General features: G+C 34.7%; 1 protein-coding gene across 1 annotated transcript in view; it reads right to left on the bottom strand.

The window, feature by feature from the left end:
- Window positions 1-18,743, bottom strand: part of WDR44 (WD repeat domain 44) — an 80,683-nt gene that overhangs the window by 44,367 nt on the left and 17,573 nt on the right. Inside the window, exons 2-6 of the mRNA XM_007178371.3 lie at window positions 12,721-12,754; window positions 7,543-7,617; window positions 2,800-3,439; window positions 2,178-2,308; window positions 461-556 (exon numbers count right to left, since the gene is read on the bottom strand). Of these exons, the coding sequence (XP_007178433.2) occupies window positions 461-556; window positions 2,178-2,308; window positions 2,800-3,439; window positions 7,543-7,617; window positions 12,721-12,754 (976 nt within the window). The remainder of the gene's footprint in view (window positions 1-460; window positions 557-2,177; window positions 2,309-2,799; window positions 3,440-7,542; window positions 7,618-12,720; window positions 12,755-18,743) is intronic.

Genomic DNA, 18,743 nt, shown 5'->3' with positions numbered 1-18,743 from the left:
AAACATTGAGTCTGTATACACTGTACATAATCTAATATGTATAAAAACATATACCTATAATATCAAGTTTTTTTTAAGCCCATTTTCTATAAAACATAGGCCTTGCTTTCAATACACTTATTCCACCATATAATTATGTGAAAGGGCAAGTTTAAGTCAGAGTTCAAACTCCAGCATATTAAAAAAAAAAAAAAACTAAGACAATCTTCAATTTTCATTTTTTCCTCTACATTATGATTTTTTTGCCTAACAGCAATAAAGCTAATTTTTTAAAATCATGGTAAAATATATATAATACAAAATTTACCATTTTAACCACTTTTAATTGTATAGTTCAGCGGCATCAAGTACGTTTACATTGTTGTGCAACCATCATCACCATTCATCTCTAGAATTTTTTCATCTTCTCATCATGACCTTTATATTTTATGTTTTCAAGAACAAAAAAATCTAATTATACCTCATCAGTAAGCTCTCTCCCAGAGTTGGATCTAGGTCTCTGAGGGCCCATCACTTCACCTGCTATTGTCTGCCCATCAGGTGCTTTTCCATTTTCCTGAAATTATAATTTTATAAACAGAAAGTAGACTGAATCAATTTCTATAAATATTCAATTATTCATTACCACACACAGTTCTAAAGAATTCCATAATACAGATAATGGAGCCTACTAAAAATTTAAATGGAGCACTCCATTTCAGTCTTTTATTATTCCCAGCATGCTGAAAAACATTAGGTACCAAAAGTGTTGCTGCTCATGAAATAATGTCTGAGTAGTCTTGAAAGCAAATAAATGTTCTATTTGAACCTGGCCCAAAAGCAGTTCTCTACCAGTAAAATGCCAGCACTAATACTGCCATTAATCAGAGCTATACACATGGCTATCTTGAGGGTAGGGGTTGGCAAACTTTTTCTGTAGAGCCAGATAGTAAATATTTTAAGCTTTTTGCTTCATATATAGTGTCTGTTGCATATTCTTTTTTAAAAAACAACCCTTTAAAAATATAAAGACCATTTTTAGCTTGGGGACCCTACAAAATCAGGCCACTGTTGACCTCTGCTCTAAGGCTCTGAAAAGACTATAGTGTCTTTTTATGTGTGTATGTGCTTTGAATTTTATTCCAAGTTCCAGTGGCCACAGAATCCTTGATTTTTTAAAAAAATTTTATTTTATATTGAAGTATAGTTGATTAACAATGTTGTGTTAGTTTCAGGTGTACAGCAAAGTGATTCAGTTATACATATACATGTATCTATTCTTTTCCAAGTTCTTTTCCCTTTTAGGTTATTACAGAATATTGAGCAGAGTTCCCTGTGCTGTACAGTAGGTCCTTGTTGATTATCTATTTTATATATAGTAGTGTGTATACGTTAATCCCAAACTCCTAATTTATCCCTCCCCCCACCTTTCCCCTTTGGTAACCATAAGTTTGTTTTCCAAGTCTGTATGTTTCTGTTTTGTAAATAAGTTCATTTGTATCATTTTTTTTTTAGATTCCGATATCATATGGTATTTGTCTTTCTCTGTCTGACTTACTTCGCTTAGTATGATAGTATCTCCCAGTCGGCTAACCTGCTCTAACCACAGCTACCACATAAGTAACCCCCTTGAATCCCAGAATTTGGCGGTGGTAGAAATTCATGTTATCAAGTCCTTTCTATTGCCTCATATATGGATATATAGCCTAGTGTATGAAGTTTTATTTTCATGATTAGGAAAAGGAAATTATAAAAAATAAAAGTCCCCAATTTTGACCACTATAGGTCAGATAAATGAAGATTATAGTTGGTATTTATTAATAAATATTACATATAGCAGCATCTGTCACTTTTTGAATACCTACTACATGCCAGGTACTTGGCATACCCTAGCTCATTTCAACCTTGCAAGAAACCTTCAAGGAAGGTTTTCCCCTCATTTCATCAATGAGCCATCTCAGACTCAGATGTTAAATAGCTTGCCAGAATCAGCCAGCTACTTAAGTAGCAGAGCTAGACAAGGGATGTAAGGTAGCCAGGTTTTGGGGACAAGGAAATATTTGGCCTGGAGAAGAAAAGAAGGTTCAACAATCAACAAACCAAAACCAAAACCAAAACCAAAACCAAAACCATCAACAAACCAGCCAGTTGCAGAAAGTTGAGAAAGCCTGTATCAAATATAACACAAATTCACCAACCTGGGCAGTAACTATTTTATCTCCACTGGTAGCACTTGCCAAATCAAGAGAAGGCTGAGAATCTTTGACTGTACTCTCTGAAGCCATGTTTGTAGTTAGGAGAGTATCAGATGTAATATTCTCTTTGGGAACTGCAATAATAATAACAACAACAACAACAACTAATATTTATATAAGACCTTATACATAGCTTGAAAAGTGCTTTAACCTTTATCTGGCTGATGCTTAGAACAATCCTCTGAGAAAAGTGGTTTTATTACTCTCGTTTTATATATGGGGAAACCAGGGTTCAAATATGTTAAATTCCTCAAGGCTACACAACTTACACATGAAGAGAACTAGGACTTGAATTCAAATCGTAAGTGTCCAAATCCTATGCTCTTTTCACTATGCCACACTGGCTCTCCAATGGTAACAGATTTGAAAGTCTGCTGAAATGTTTAATTACAGTAATATAACAACACCAATGTAAACATTTTGACTTTCTATTACTAAAATAAGTTTTATAACTTGGTCATCAATGTGGTTATATACAGCAAAAACTGAAAAAAAAAATCAGAAAGTTCAAGTTTCAACTCCAAAAACTCCCCACAAAAATAGCTATTTCTCAATGAATACTTGCCATCTAGATCAGGTGTCTTAAGAGCCTCAAACTCCAATTCGCTTTTCTTTTTTCTTGGTGGTGGAGCAGGTCGAGATGGAGGTGGGGGTCTAGGAGGCGGGAAATTAGTTGGAGGAGGTGGGCGTGCTGGAACAGGCTTCTTTGTACTAGCTACTATATCAGGTTCTGGAGTAAGCTGTCTTGGTGGTTTGGCAGGAGCAACTTCTTCCACAACAGCAAAATCTTTAGTAGATAAGGAGTGTGAGGACGCAGGTTCTAGAACATCACTTTCTTTGACTTCCACTGCTTCCTTGTTCAACACTTCTGTTTCAGTTTCAGGCACATTAAGCTGTTGTTCAGTTGAACTTATTTCAGTTAACTTAGTGGTTTCATCTACTGGCTTGTCACATGTGTCATCAGAAGGAAAACATTTTTTTGATTCTAATTCAGTTTCTTCAGATACATCCTGATTCTCTGCCTTTTGGGAATCTTCCTGCAGTACTTGATCTACGGCTAACAATCCAGGTATATTGCTAAGATCTGTTCCAGCCATGATAGGACTGGCAGTAGCCTGATCAGACTGTCCTTTTCCTTTGGAATCCAAAGAGTCATCTTCAAGCTGTAGTACTTTCTGACTCTCCTCAATAATACTTTCAATAATCTGATGAAAGGTTAAAAAGCAGTTGAAAAAAAAACAGTGAAGCTATTTATAAGAACAAAATAACAGCTAATCATTTATATAGTACTTACTATGTGCCAGGCAATGTTCTTAACACTTTACGTATTTTAATCTTTACAACAACCTTGTAAGATAGCACTCTTACTATCATCATTATACAAATGAGGGAACTAAGGCACAGAGGGACCAAGTGATTTGTCCAAGGTCACAAAGCTAGTAAGTGACGAAGCTGGCATAAAAGTAGGGAGTTTGGTTCCAGACACTGTACTCTTAACCATTATATAGGGAATCTGTGTTAGTACGTGTAATCACAAAAATTCAATCAACCCTGTAAAAGAAAGTTTAAACCTAAATTTACATTCAGATGCTTCATGTCATAGTTCATTTACATATTTATGCCAAGTTAGTTGCCTGCTGGTTTGAGCCTAGTTAACAAAACTATGAGAATAAAAACCACCTTGTACAAGATTTCAAGTTGTTCAGCTCTGAACTCAAGCCTGACATGGAAAGCCAGCAGATGCAGGGAGATTAATGTTCTTAAACAGGCTACATCTAATCCCCTGCTCTGCAGAGAGATGGCAGGACCATGAAAAGAGTTCAAATACCCAGCTCATCTTGCCTTTTTTCCCTTTTATTTCTTATCTACAGTTGAAAACTACAGGCAGGCTTTCTGCGTCTCCTACCAACATTTAGAAGAAAATATATTTTCTACCCAGTCCTGTTATTATTAACACAATAAATCTCCCAGCCCACTCACTTATCTTTCCACCACGGAGACATGGATGACTTCTGCTTTCTCAATTCTTTGGCTCCAGAAAGTTAACAGAATGTGTTATGGAACTATCTTGATGTGGTCTACTACAAATTCATGCCAAGTTGAACTGGATATTAAGCCGTTCAATAATATTCATCCCTGATTTCCCAGCATATTCTACATATTAATTTTTCTCAATCTTCAAATTTTTATCCTAGACCTACCTTACTTTTACCAGAGAAATATTAACTAGAGTCCACCTAATTTGTCAACTAGGTAGTTACTGAGCTCTGAGTACTTTAGCAATAACAGAAGCCAGATTACAGTACATTTACGAATGAATAAGAGGTGAAGACATAGGGACAGCCAGCACACTCTATGTTCTCAAAAAGCTTGGCTATACATGGAAGAGGGTGCAAGAAAATGATCCAGCATTTTTATAAGCAGAGGGGAAGGAGCCAATGGAAAGGAAGATAACAACTTCTGGAGAAGAAAGGAAAGAGGGTCTGCTGTGTATTAGACCCAGTACACACATTTGCCAGTTAATCTTTACACAGGCCTTGTGAGGGAGCTAGATTATCTCCCTTCTACAAAAGCAGGAATCTGAGGTAAAGGCATTAAGTATTTCGCCCAAGGTCCCACAGCTAGTAAGCTACAAAGTCAAAACTGAAATCCGGGTTTTTCTCCAAAGAATCCAGTGTTCTTTATATTATATCATTCTACTTTGGACAGGAAAAAAAAAGAATACTAAATTCTCAGGAATGGCATGAAAAAGAGGTAAAAGATGAAAACAAGTTTGCAGGTGAGGGAAGTGAGAGATGATGAAAAGGACTGAATTCAGGCTTCTTAGCCTCTAACACCTACATGCAGTGGGAAGCAAGGTTATCTGATGAAAGTAAGCAGATGCAGGTGGGCACAGTGAGCATGAGGTGAATGTAAAGGTTTCAAATAATCACTATGCAGAGTGAAAAGGCCTATGCCATCAGAGGGCTTAAAACAAGGTTGAAAATCTTAAACCTTCTCTAATCCCTTACCTGAGGACAATCTCTTCCTCTTCTGAATTCCTATCACTCTTACTGTTCATTATAATATGAACTAGAATATAAATACAGAGTAGTACATGAGCTAGCTCTATATAAATATTTTCTCCACACCTGGAAAACAAGGCCCATGTTTTCTACCTCTTGATATGCCCCCATAGCACCTATTTACAGTACCTAGCCCTGTTTCCCCAACCCCGTTCCCTGCCGGGTTTCAGGAGGTAGCAGATGGGGAAAGAACAAGAGAACAGTGAGAATCAAGACTAACATAGAAAGGATCATGCTAAAGGAACTGTTTGTTTCCTATCACCTCCCTGCTTCAAAAAAATCATTGCTTTCACAGCGACTGTAAAATAAAAACCAGATGTTTTAGTATGACATCAGAGGCCTTCCCATAATCTGGCCCTAACTTTGGTCTCTAGACTCATCGTCAAACATTCTGCACATTCCTCATCTCCACGCCTTTGGTTATGCCTTTCCTCTTCCATCTCTGCCTGCCCAAATCTTATCCATTCATCAAGAACCAGTTCAGATGCTACGTCCTCCTTCCCCATTCCTATCCTCAAGGAGAAAGTAAAGCCTCCCTTTGTGTTCTTATAAAGTTTGCAAATTTATCTGAACACTTATTACACTCAGTTTTGTGTTTATCCAATTTTCTCTACTAAAATGTAAGTTACTGGGAACAGGGATTGTGTCCTGATCCAGGGTAGAACCCCACAGCCTTTATCATTAATGTTGGATACTTAATTCACTAGAAAAGGCTAGAACTTAAAAAGTAATACCTAGAGTCTTAAGACTCACTCTATGGCTCCATAGTGTTTACTATTTTTTCAGCTTCTAAACTCTCCTTAAAAATCACTTTTTTTGGGCTACTAACTATACTTACCTGTTTGTAATTTATCCCAAGAAAAAATTCTTAAAAAGGGAAAGAAAAGCTCTAGTGGAAAAACAGAAACTTTTCAAGTTTTCAACAATAAAAATGGCTAGATACATAATAATCCATTTGCTTGATGGAAGCTAATAGACCAAATGAAAACTGAGTATTAAAATCATGTAGAAATATGATGAAAATCAAAAAATGTTAAGAGGAAAAGGTAGAATATAAAATTCTGTCAGAAACAAAACAACACCATCACCAACAAAATTCTATCTACACTACAAATAGGCCAAAAAAAAAAAAAGCAAATGAGTGAGAACCAGAAGGGAATGCCAAAAAATCAAGACAGCTGTTTGTTTGTGTAGAATTGTGGGAAATTTCTGATTAAAAAAAAAAAAGGGTACCACTCTTGTTAGCTCATTCATGCTGATACACAAAACCATTTTTCCCAAAAAGGAAATTTTTCTTTTTAAAGGAAAAAAGTATGATCAATATTAAAATATGTAGTCCATTAATTTCTAAATTCCATAAGGGGAGAACAATGAATCTACATTGGTGGTGATTTTGCCCGGTATCATTCCCTCAGACATTCAGTGATGTCTGGAGACATTTTTGGTTGTCAAGATGGGGTAGGGGTTGGTGGGGGGGTGGGGGGGGCGGACGTTGACATCTAGTGAGTCAAAGCCAGGAATGCTGCTAAACAGTCTACAATATACAGAACAATCTCTCCTTCCCCCCACAACAAAGAATTATTCACCCCAAAGGTGTTGCTGTTGAGAAACTCTGAGATAGAGGATGTGTTGTCGCATTGGTCTCTGGAAATCCACTCACTAGACCAGTGCCTGGGGCACAGAAAACACTCAAAACTGGTATAAATGAAAAGACACACACCATTCTTTCTCCTTGGGTTTTATCCTGATACTGTGAACAACCCATTGCCAACATTTTTATCTTATGCTCAGTCTCTTCCAGTAAACCAAACCCTGAAGCTTCATATGATCAATTCCTTAAAAGTTATCAAAGGTACTAGAAGAGTAATGACTTCTTGTAACCTCTAACTCCTCAAGACATTAGAATTTGCTGCACTGAGTTTTTCAGTACCTTTACCTCTTGGTACTAACCTCAAGAGTAGCTATAGCTTACTCTAATAAAAATACAAGTATAAAAAATAAAAACACATTACAAAACATTTTTCAAAATACTGATTCAAGGATAAATTACCAATTAGTTCGATTACAAAATGCCTTCTAAAAAGCCTGATGCGCCTTCAATCACAAATTCAACAGATTCAGGAACGTTTACTGAACATCCACCACGTACAGGGCACTATACTAATATAAAAAATTTTCCACTTTAAATATACCATAAAAATATGACATCTGCTAAACTAATATTGACATTTTATCTTACAAACCTTTTTAGACACATCTTGCTTCAATTCTTGTACAGGGGACTCATTTCCAACTTTGTATGCAGAGTTCTCTGCTTCCTATTTTAAAAAGAAAAGAAACAAAGACCAAATATCTTTTCTTTAAAACTTTGTTTAAAATGGGTATAAATTAGAAATTATAGCATTAATAAATCAAAGGCCCATAAAGAGCTTAGATGTTTGTATACTGATAGATGCCCAGAGATTTTTATGCCAATTGGGACAATTTAATTTGCATAGGAAGGTTACCAATCAGCAATTTTCGATTTTTCTATTGTAATAGGATATTTTCCTTTACATGTACCCAACTTTTTAACATTAAAAAACTGTGCAGGAAGATAAGAACTACTAAGTACCTTTGTAGCTTAAAAAGATTAAGGACTTAAGCAAAGGGTTGAATTAGAATTGTTATTTTTTCCAAAGTATCACTTCATAAATATGAATAAACACAAAAGTACATAATGAGGAAGACCATATTCAGAGAATCATTTTCTTAAAAACTCTATACGCTTTAGATAAAAGGAATCAAGATTTAACCGGTATTAAATGAAGTCTCCAAAACAGTAACAGATGAAAAAAATTAAACCCACCAAAAATACATATATATCTACGTATACATTCATATACACATACGTACATATATATATATATTTGGGAGGTTAGAGAAGGTAAAATGGATGCTGCATTTCTGTTGGAAAAAAAATTCGGGTAAAGTAAGATAATCATACATTTGCAAATCTTAACACAATATTCTTTTCCATCTTAAGTTTTCTTTACATTTATAGAAGTACAGCAATTTGAATGTACTACTAATACTGAGAAAAAAACTTTTCATAATTCTTGGTGTACATCACAGAGCTTGTCAGAAAGTCACTATAACCATTTTTGACAGATAAGTGACCTAAGATACATAAGGATGTATGTATGTATTAAGGTAGCAATTATACAAGTATCAGGATAGGCTCCAATAATCTCTCTACTCCAGAGATTATTATAATGCTAAAGATTTAATGTGCTAGAGAAATTTCTGTAGGACTTCCAATATCTTCAAGCTGAAAAGTTGTTTCATTGAATTCCTCCCAGCATTTGGGAAATACTACCAATTCTTATATAGATTCTTCTAGAGAAAAGTTGTTTCATGGAATTTGAAGTATTAGATAAAATCTAAACTCTACCACAGCCCATGAGCACCTAACATGATATGGCTCCTGCCTACATCTTTGACATCTATATTTCTCACCTCCCTCTCCCATCACAACCACACAATTATACTTTGGCCAACTGGATGGTTCCTTACCATCTTTAGGGTCATAGCTCAGGCATTATTACATCAGAAAAGCCTTCCCTGACCACCTGAAACAGCCATCTTGACAAGATGAGAGAGAATTCTTGAAAGCTGATGATAATTAAGAACGGTTAATGCATATTGGAGAAACACCTTCAACTGTCCTACAAATTAACTGTATTTACCCAATTACCCTCCAATAACTGTTCATTAGTAGGGAAATCAGAAGCACTGTACAACCTTAATTCCATGGATATTTTCCCTAAGTTAACCTAAGAAAAATACATACTAATAATTCCTGTACCTCAATTTAATTTGTTTTAATACTTACAAAGATCACAGACCAAAACTGCCAAGCAATGATTAGGCTTCTATTTTATTTGACTTTAACAAAACTCTCTTAGACTTTGAACTTTTGAAAGATATCAACTCCTATAAGGTAAACTGCTGTTAAGTCCTAGTTTTCAGGAATGATATGGCACCTACCAGAGGATCTGATCTCTAGAGAGGTTAATTGGAAGATTTCTTAGTAAAACCTGATTTAGTATATATAGTCATCTATGATTCTCTCCTTAGTGAGCTTTAAGGTCCAGGTCCTTCCCCTAGCACCTCGATCAGGCTTTGAGGACAAAGCAATGGAAGCCAAGCATGTGCCTACAGACAACCAATGCCAACTTAGCTAGACTTGAGACAGTCCTCAATTATTACCTTTTTCTGGAGATGGGCTGCCCCATTACTGTAGCACAGTACCTACTAAATCCCAGCTTCCCACCATTAGGCCATTTCTCTAACTCCTACCTATCACAACCTCAAATACATGCTTTCTTAAAAGGTATGATAGAGCATTCAATTTCTAGCAATTCACACCACTGTTTCCCTCCATCTGTATTGGATATTAGAGAGCCGCTTGTACCCTCCTCATAGTATTCAGTTATAAGAATTGAGCTTTTTAATTTTAATAAGCACATCCAACAAAAGACCCAGTTTCACAAATCATTTGAACAAAAGTGATCTACACTCAAAGAAATCTTCATTATTATCTACTAAAGAACATTAAGCTAAAAATGTTAGTTACTAAAAAATTCAGGTCACTTCTGGTTTTTAGTAATGAGGAAGTAACTGTGTAATCAGTAATGAGTAATTAACTGTGACTAAAGTGAAATTTTAAAAAATGTTTGAGATGTGACCGCCACTCTTTTTTGCCGAGTAGAGAAAAAAAACCAAGAAACAAAAACCAGGAAACAACTCTTAAATAGTTGTCATACGCATCCATCCATTCCTATCAACACCATCCCTCTGTTGGAGTCTCATGTCTTGACATTCTAACCTCTTAATAGCTCTCTCTGCACTTAGTCTCTTTCCCCCAAACTTTCTTCCAGCCTTCTACCACTTATCTTTTGTTAATTCCCCAGCAAAAAATCTTGTAAGACATATAAAAATTGACTTTAAATATCTTGCTTCAAAATTTTAAAGCCCAGATTTCTTAACCTGACATTCAAGGCTCATGGAAATCTGGCCCCAATTTACTTTACCAACATTCCACCCCTGAAATGTTTACATTAGTCACACCAGTCTTTCAATGCGCCCAGCAAATTCTCTGCCTTTGGATATTAATTAGTTCATACTATTACCTAACATACAATGCTTTCCCAATTTTTCTCTATCCACCTATGCAAATCTCTCCCAATTTTCAAAGCCTAACACAAGTTCTACTTCCTCCCAAAAAATCTTCTCTCCTATTCCAGGCAACAGTGCTCTCACGATTGCTCTATGTCCCCCCTTCCTCCTCCAAACTCCCTGTAGTACTTAAGGTCTATTCTAGTCTACAAACATCAATACCTCGTGTATCATCCCTTCTTATATATATGTATCTTTTCTGTGAGGTTGTAAAGTCATCAAAAATAGGAACTATATCAAACTTTTCTTTGGATTGCTTAAGGTATCAGTAGATACACTGTTATACACAATAAACACTCAATAACCCATGTACATCCACATCATAGAATATTACTTAACGACAAAAAGGGATAAACCATTGACACATGCAACAACTTGGATGGATCTCAATCATTTGAGCCAACCTCAAAAGGCCACACACTATATGATTCCATTTATAGGACATTCTCAAATGACAAAATTATTGAGATGGAAAACAGATTAGTGGCTGGCTGCCTGGGGTTAGGGATGATGTGGGGAGGTGGTGGGTGTGGCTTTATAAAGGAAGCTCTCTGTGGTGATAAACTAGATCTCATCTGGATTGTGGTGGTGGTTATACAAATATACACATGTAATAAAATGACACAGAACTATACACTCACACTGTACCACCGTCAAATTCTTGGTTTTGATATTGTACTATAATTTAAAGACATAACCACTGGGGAAAGTGGGTGAAGGATAACAGGACTTCTCTGTACTATCTTTGCAGCTTTCTGTGACTCTATAATTATTTCAAAATAAAAAGTAAAAAAGAACTATATCCAACTTCATATTTATTTACTAAATATGTACATTTTGCATCTAATTTTATTCAAGTTAAGGACAATCTATAATTACTGAGATAAAATAAATTCCCCAAACCTATTTGTTATAACCTAAAAATATCTTAAGATCTAAGTGGCTTTTAAAATCTACAAGCATAAACAGCAATAGTCTCTGGATAGGAGGACTGGGAAGTGGAAGGTGAAGAATGGGAGGGAAGCTACATTTTCAACCATCTTCTTTTCACACTGAGTGAATTTTAACCATGTCCATGAGTTGTTTTTTAAAATGGTTTTATTAAATAGTTAATATAAAAGAATTTTTATAAAATATAAGGAATAAAGAATTATGATATAACCTTTCTTAAGTACTCAGTTTAAGAAAAAGAACAGTATTACTATTAGCTTTCAAGTCTCTTGTATGTCCTTCTCCATTTCCATTACATTCTTTCCCCCTCAGAGATGACTGATATCCTAAACTTTGTGTTTATCATTCCCTTGCTGTTCTTTATAGTTTTACTATGCTTGTGTCTCTGAACAATATATTCTCTAGTTTTGCATGCTTTTGGACTTAATATAAATGGAATCTTACTACATGTATTTTCCTGTGACTAGTTTTATTTCCCCCACTCAACACCATGGTGCTGAAATTCATCCATGTTATTGTGTATAACTAATTCATTCATAGCCACTGGTACAGAATATTCCATATGAACACACCACAATTTATCAAACAGATCAATATCCAATGTGTATAAACAGAAGGTAGGGACACTGAAACTGAAAAAAAAATACAGCATGTTTGAGATTATACATACATATGTACTGACGTACACACAAACACAACCATACACAAACATACACATATAGTATATATTCTATTTGATGTAAATAGTTCTGTTTGGTGATATTTTTGTATTTAAAATGGTTCTCATTGGCATAATGTCTCAATATCAAACTTCTTTGCTTGAATATAAGGCTAAGATTGATTTTTATATATAATTATGATACCAATACATGTGCCCATAAGAAGTATACAAGTGTTTTGGTTACTCCATATTTCTGTCATGCAAGTATTACTTTTTCAATTAAAAACACACACACACAAATACAAGTATTTTATAGTGTTCTTTTATTCTAAAAATTATAAACCAAATAAAAATTAGCAGAAATCTAAAAAATACTTATAGTCCCTTCCTTACAGTACAATATTTAATTAGGTATTTCTAAAGTACCTAATCACACCTAGAGTAAGACACAATGATAATAGTACTTAGCAAAAAATAAGTAATAGCAAGCAAAAGCAGAAAACGAAGAATTACATAAAAGAGAAAAATGAATGAAAAGTGTATACAATTTGTAGAAATATACTTATCACTTTCAGAAAGCACAACTCACCTTTAATGTTGAAATCACAACCTTTCCTGGAGACCTGTTCAGAAATAAAAGCAAGAAAAGTGTTGAATACTGGAAATGAGAAGGGAAATACTTCTACATACTCATTAAAGACAAGCCCATATTTTAAAAAACATTTACAGAAGATATAGAAACCATAAAGAAGTAAAGAAGAAAATTAAAGTGACCCATAGTCTTACAACCAAGAGATTTGAGTTTGTATCTTTTGTCTTCCTAGATATATAACACTATAATTAGCATTAATGTGAATAAAATTTTGTACTCTTCCATGATAAATTGCTTTAAAATAAATTTCTCTAGAAGTGGAATTGCAGGTCAAAAGTATACACACTTTTCAGCATTTTGAGAAACTCTCAAATTGCCCTCCAGAACAGTTGTACCAATTTAAATACACTCCCATTGCTCTGAGTCCCTGTTTCTTAATACCCTTGCCAAAAATGAGTGTTATTTTTAAATGTTTACAAATTTGATAGGCAAAATATATCTTATTGCTGTCTTAATTTGTGCTTCTTTGATTTACAGTATGGATGAAAAGTTTCATGTGCATTAGACATTTACGTTACTTTTAAAGAGAGATAACCTATTTTTGTTTGCAGCTCTTTTTTTTTTTTTAACTGGAGCAAAACTCTAAAATACAGAGTGCTCTAGATACAATAATTTTAAAAAGTAACTTTTCACCAATTATTTTCACACCCCCCCTTACATTTTTCTTCAAATAGGAACAATTTGATATCTGCTTCAAAGCACAAAGGAGAGACATACCCTTACAGCCGCTTATCAGGGTTATGCAGTAAGAAGCCTTTAAATGATTCATATGCCATTCCTAAATTTTTTAAATGCAGTGATCACAGATGATACAACTTTGTGTTGAAAGGAGCCTTCAAGATCATCTAGTCATAGAGCCTCTTTTTACAGATAAAGAAACCAAGGTGCTGAGAGATTAAGTGACTTTCCCCGAAGTCACAAATTAAGTTGGGGGCAGAACCAAGAGAAGCATCGAGTCCTACTACCATGCTCTTCATGTGCCAAATTCAGTAATCCTTGACCTCTAATCAGAACAGTGTGATAAAAAAATTACTTTTGCCATTCAACAGAAAATCAACCCCTTTATTCAGCAAACATTTATGGAACATCTACTATGTACCAGGGACTAGACATAGGAAGATGATTAAGACACAATCCCAGTTTAGGGGTTTTTTAAAGCTTGTTTAAAAAACAAAAAAGGTAGCTGTATAAAATAGTGCCTGCCCACTTAATTGCAGTGCCTGGATGATATAATTTCATGTTAATAAAGGACAATTTCCAGGAATGAAAATTTTTATATCCCCAATTACTTGGTTTCCCTGGCAAACATATACTGCTCTGTAACAAAATCCTGTTTATCCGGAGGTGATTAGGACCAAGGTTATTCCAATTTTAAAAAAAGGAATAAATATTTCACAAAAAGGATGTGTAAAACAATACAAGTACAATCAAAACAATAACAAAAATTTTAAAAACAAAAACAAAAAACCTTGAAGAGGCTCAAATTTCCATGTGGCACATATTCTGAATGTCAATCAAGAAAAAAAAATCACCTGCCACAGAGGTGTAGCGACAAGAGGAAATAAGATTTTTTTCAAAAAACTTAAGCCCCATATGAGGTAGAGAAGGCAAGAAAAAGAAAATCTGCCTTCCCCATGACTCCCACTTTGAGAAATCTGATCAGGTTTTTTAGCTGTCCAAAAAACAGAATAGGGCGCCACATTTATCTCTTGTATGTAACTGGTTTCATAAAGAGCTGATTATTCACAGGATCTAAGTTATAGACCAACTGTTGACACACATGGAAATAGTCCAGATTGGTTCTGGTGGGGCTTTACATATAGCTGTGTACAAACTATAAAGAGTAATTTATTACTTCCTTTTGAGAGCCAAGGGAATGCAGTGAAAAGAACATGTGCAGATAGACCTTGTTTGAATACCGGTTCTGCCATTTACCCTATGTGTGATCTTGATCAATTCATTTAATTTATCCAAGCCTCAATCTCCTCCTTTGGAAAAAGGGTAAAAACATCTACACTTCATAGGACTACTATAAGGATTAAGTGAGAGAGCACATGGGGCACACACAATAAGCTGTAGTTTCCTCAGCAGCTTTGAATTGCTCCATTGAAACTCACAAATAATGAGTGCACCAAGTTTCTCCAAGGAACTTTGTCAGTAGTGGGAAGCCTGAGACCAATTCCTGGATACAGAAAAGATACCCTACAGCCCATAAAGCTCCAGGCTATTTAACAACAGGGAACATGAAAAACACCAGATTATACTGAGCTGGTGATTAAAATGGGATCCTGCTTGCATTTTGTGATGTCATTAAACAAAAAACTAATAACAAAAGCCACTCATGTTCAAAACATAATTTAAATGTTACAAAGTTGTTAAGGTCTTGGTAGGTAGTAAAACATTTCATAGCTTCCTCAAGTCTGATTAAGCCTAAAATTGTCTTTAACAGGGTAGTCTGTAAGACTGGAATTTTTTGTGATACATTTTTTCATCCATTTATAGAACATTAGCATCTAGTAAAAAGTGAAAGCATATTTATAATTTGCAAAGTTGGCTAAAATGACTTGTATCATGTGCCAAAATGAGAAAACAACAATTCATTTCACCATAATAAACAGTAAATCATTATTTAGTATTCCCACAGGAAACGTTCTTAATAGGGGCCTTGTAATAATAATTATACAATGGCCATCATTTATTAATAAGCATGTGCCAAAAATGTGCTAAGACTTGACTTGCTTTTGCTTCTTTAGTCCTCACAACTTTCCAATGAGGTAGTTATATTACCTTCCCTATTTTACACAACAAAAAAACTTGAGGCTTGGGTCAGATGAGGTAATTCAAATTGCACTGCTAGTAAATAACTGGGCCAGAATGTGACCCTAGGCAGTCTGGCTCTAGGGTCTACTCTCTCAACTACATTGCAATACTGCCTCTTTTCTGTGTAAGGTCTTAAAAGATGACGGTTATGAGAATATTCTAAGCGGTGCTATGAATGAACACCAAAGTAAAGGTAATTAGCGCTGCTTTTTGGGTTGTACTAAACTAATTAAGTCAAAGCCTTGAATCCTGATCTGCCTTTAACAACTACAATTAATGCCTAATTGATTTGGCACTGCTAGGAAATAAAATAATGAAATGTTCCATATATAAAACTGCCAGAGAGATGAAGCTTCTCTTTGAGTGCCAAACTTCTGAAAGTGTTTTAAGTACTTTTGAATTTCAAATTTCAAAAGCAGCTTGTAAATAAGTACATTATAGGCTAAGCCTTGCCGTTTCAGTAATCTTTCCCTTGAAAATACCTTCTTAAACAAAGGATATACAATTTTCCCTTTCTTACAGACTCAGAGTAATTATCATGCTCAAATACTACACTATATTTTAATACAGTAATCCCCTCCACGGACCCTAAGGTACAGGGGATTTATTTGCCTTCACACTACAGGACCCTGGGCTACTATGCTTGGAATGTCTGTGTTTTAAAGTTTTGCATCTCCCTCCTCAATAGAAGTGGTCACTTCTTACAGTTGGCCATGTGCCTCCCTTTAAAAGCTTTCTTCCCCCTTCTCTTCTAATTTTTGCTTCTAGTCTGCATCGAGCTGGGAAACCCGGTCTTTAAAAATGGAATTGTATGGTAAAGGAAGAATCCAGAGCTTCTGAGGGTCTCCCCAGACAACCACTCAACTCTTCTCCGTAACTCAGTCTCTAACTTCAAAGTAGAGATAATAACATTATACTATTTCAGAGTGATTATGTGCCTAAAGAAAATAGCTATTCATGTTGGAGTTTGGGGACAGGAGAAATAGGGGACTAGGTCAAGAAAATTAAGTTCTACTCTTGGCTTTCCCAACCAACTAGCTGCAAGACCTTTAAGCAAGGGTTTTCAGAGTTTCTTTAATTTTAGGAAAGTTTATTTTAAGACACTTCATTAGTTTGGGAGTGAAGATGTAATTTTTATACCATGATTAATGATCTAAACTTTATACCTCTGACTTCCCTTAAATTTGAGATATATTATAGGAAACATGGACATAATCCAGCGCACACACACACATCCAGAAATGTCCGGTAATACTCTGATACATCTAGTTTACTAGAAAAATATTCTTTCAAAATTTTCTGTAGATACTAAATATTAGATTCCTCCTGTTCAAAGGTTAAAGTCAGTAATTTTTCCCATAAAAAGCCCCAATTTTTCCCATAAAAAGCACATAAAATAACTTTTATTACACCCCACACAAGTGAGAGATCTTTAACAAAACTGAAGTTAACAGGTAGATATATTTAAGTATTGGTAGTTTATCTCACTTTAACAAAACCTTTACAAACCAAAATGAGAACTTCAAAAGTTCAATTTTCATTTCAAAAGTTTTTATTATAGGATATTTTTAATCAAATATTTTTGACACATTTAAATATGATTAACAAAGCTTCATTGAAATAAGAAATGTGCTTCTTACAAAGCTGAACAAAAATATAACTTTAATGGGAGAAACTTCCTTCATCACCTAATAGCATAAAAAAAAAACCTTCAACATATTCATACTAATTAAAAATGCAGTAAATCTTTGATTTTGCAGCATAGTTTCTGAAATTGAAGACAATGTCTATCAATGGTATTATTAAACTTAAACATGAAAAACAATTTCTGAAACAGTTCCAAAATAAAGTCTAAGTTAAACAAGTATTGGTATTCTACTAAAAAACAAACAAACAAACAAAAACCCACATGGCTTATAGATCAAATACTTATTTTTAGTGTGGCTTGCACTCAGGTTTTGAATATAAAAGCGATTTTAAGGTTAGTATTTCAGCAACTTATACAGATAGAATATTTTAATTCATTATATCCTGTTTTCTGTAAGAAAGTTATTTTCATGCACTCGCTATGTTGAGTTTATACTAACGAACCTCATGTTTGAGTATAAAATAATGTGTGACTGAAGCTTTCTCCGGTCCCTGTCCATTTAGCATTTTAATTATAGTAGTTTTCCTTTTGCATCTAGGGTATTTGTGTTCAGTACCAATGTGCTTTAGTATCTACACAACATTCATTATTTTTAAAATGTTACATGGCATCAAAACATTGCTCTGGTCACTTTGCAGGGCAGTATAGGAATTATTTTTTCTTTTATAAACTCTGACCTGACCCAGTGATAACTTTCAGACACCTAAGGTAAAATTTCATTAGAATAATAAGGTCATTACTTCCAAAGGTAGGTGCTAATCACTGGGATTTGGATCTGATGACAATTATTACAACTTATCCAAAAGTTGCTCACTAAGTTTCCGTAGGAAGCAAAATGTCAAATCCTTTATAAACTCTGACATAATAATACTGCATTCAATACAATTTCAGTGAAAGGTAAAAATATGCAAGCGATGCAACATTTTATTAATAACCCTCTTAGCTTGATTTTGGAACTTGCTAAACCTGACTCTCTAATTTAGTAATATTGAGAACAGTATTCATTTACTTAATAGAAATAAAATCAATCCAACAGAAGATGCATAGCAGTAGGCTATTTTTAAGAGATTTTGATTCAACATAACTGTGGGTTTTCTGTCACAGGTGTTAGAAGTGAGCATACTACCTAATGATGTTACCTAGTGTTAAAAAGAAATTTACAGCTAATTCTTTACAAAGTCCTAAAAGGATTTTTAAAAAATCAGTAGGAAGGGAAGAATATATATATTTTTCGTGTTTGAAGGAAGTAAGAATCATTTAGACCAACTATCTCATTTTACATGTGAGGAAAATAAGGCCAAAGAAGGTTAAATTAATCCATTCATTCAACATTTACCTACTGCTTACCTCATACCAGCACAGTGCTAGGCACTGGGTGTAAAGTAGTGAACAAAGCAGACATGGGCCCTGATCGCCTAGAGCTTATGCGAAGATCAAGGGCCTAATAATTAGGCCTAGGACCCAAGTCTCTTTGCTGATTCTAACAACACAT

This window comes from Balaenoptera acutorostrata, chromosome X (assembly GCF_949987535.1).
Source record: "Balaenoptera acutorostrata chromosome X, mBalAcu1.1, whole genome shotgun sequence".
Classification (NCBI taxonomy): domain Eukaryota; kingdom Metazoa; phylum Chordata; class Mammalia; order Artiodactyla; family Balaenopteridae; genus Balaenoptera; species Balaenoptera acutorostrata.
This window is presented reverse-complemented; position numbering and strand designations above follow the sequence as displayed.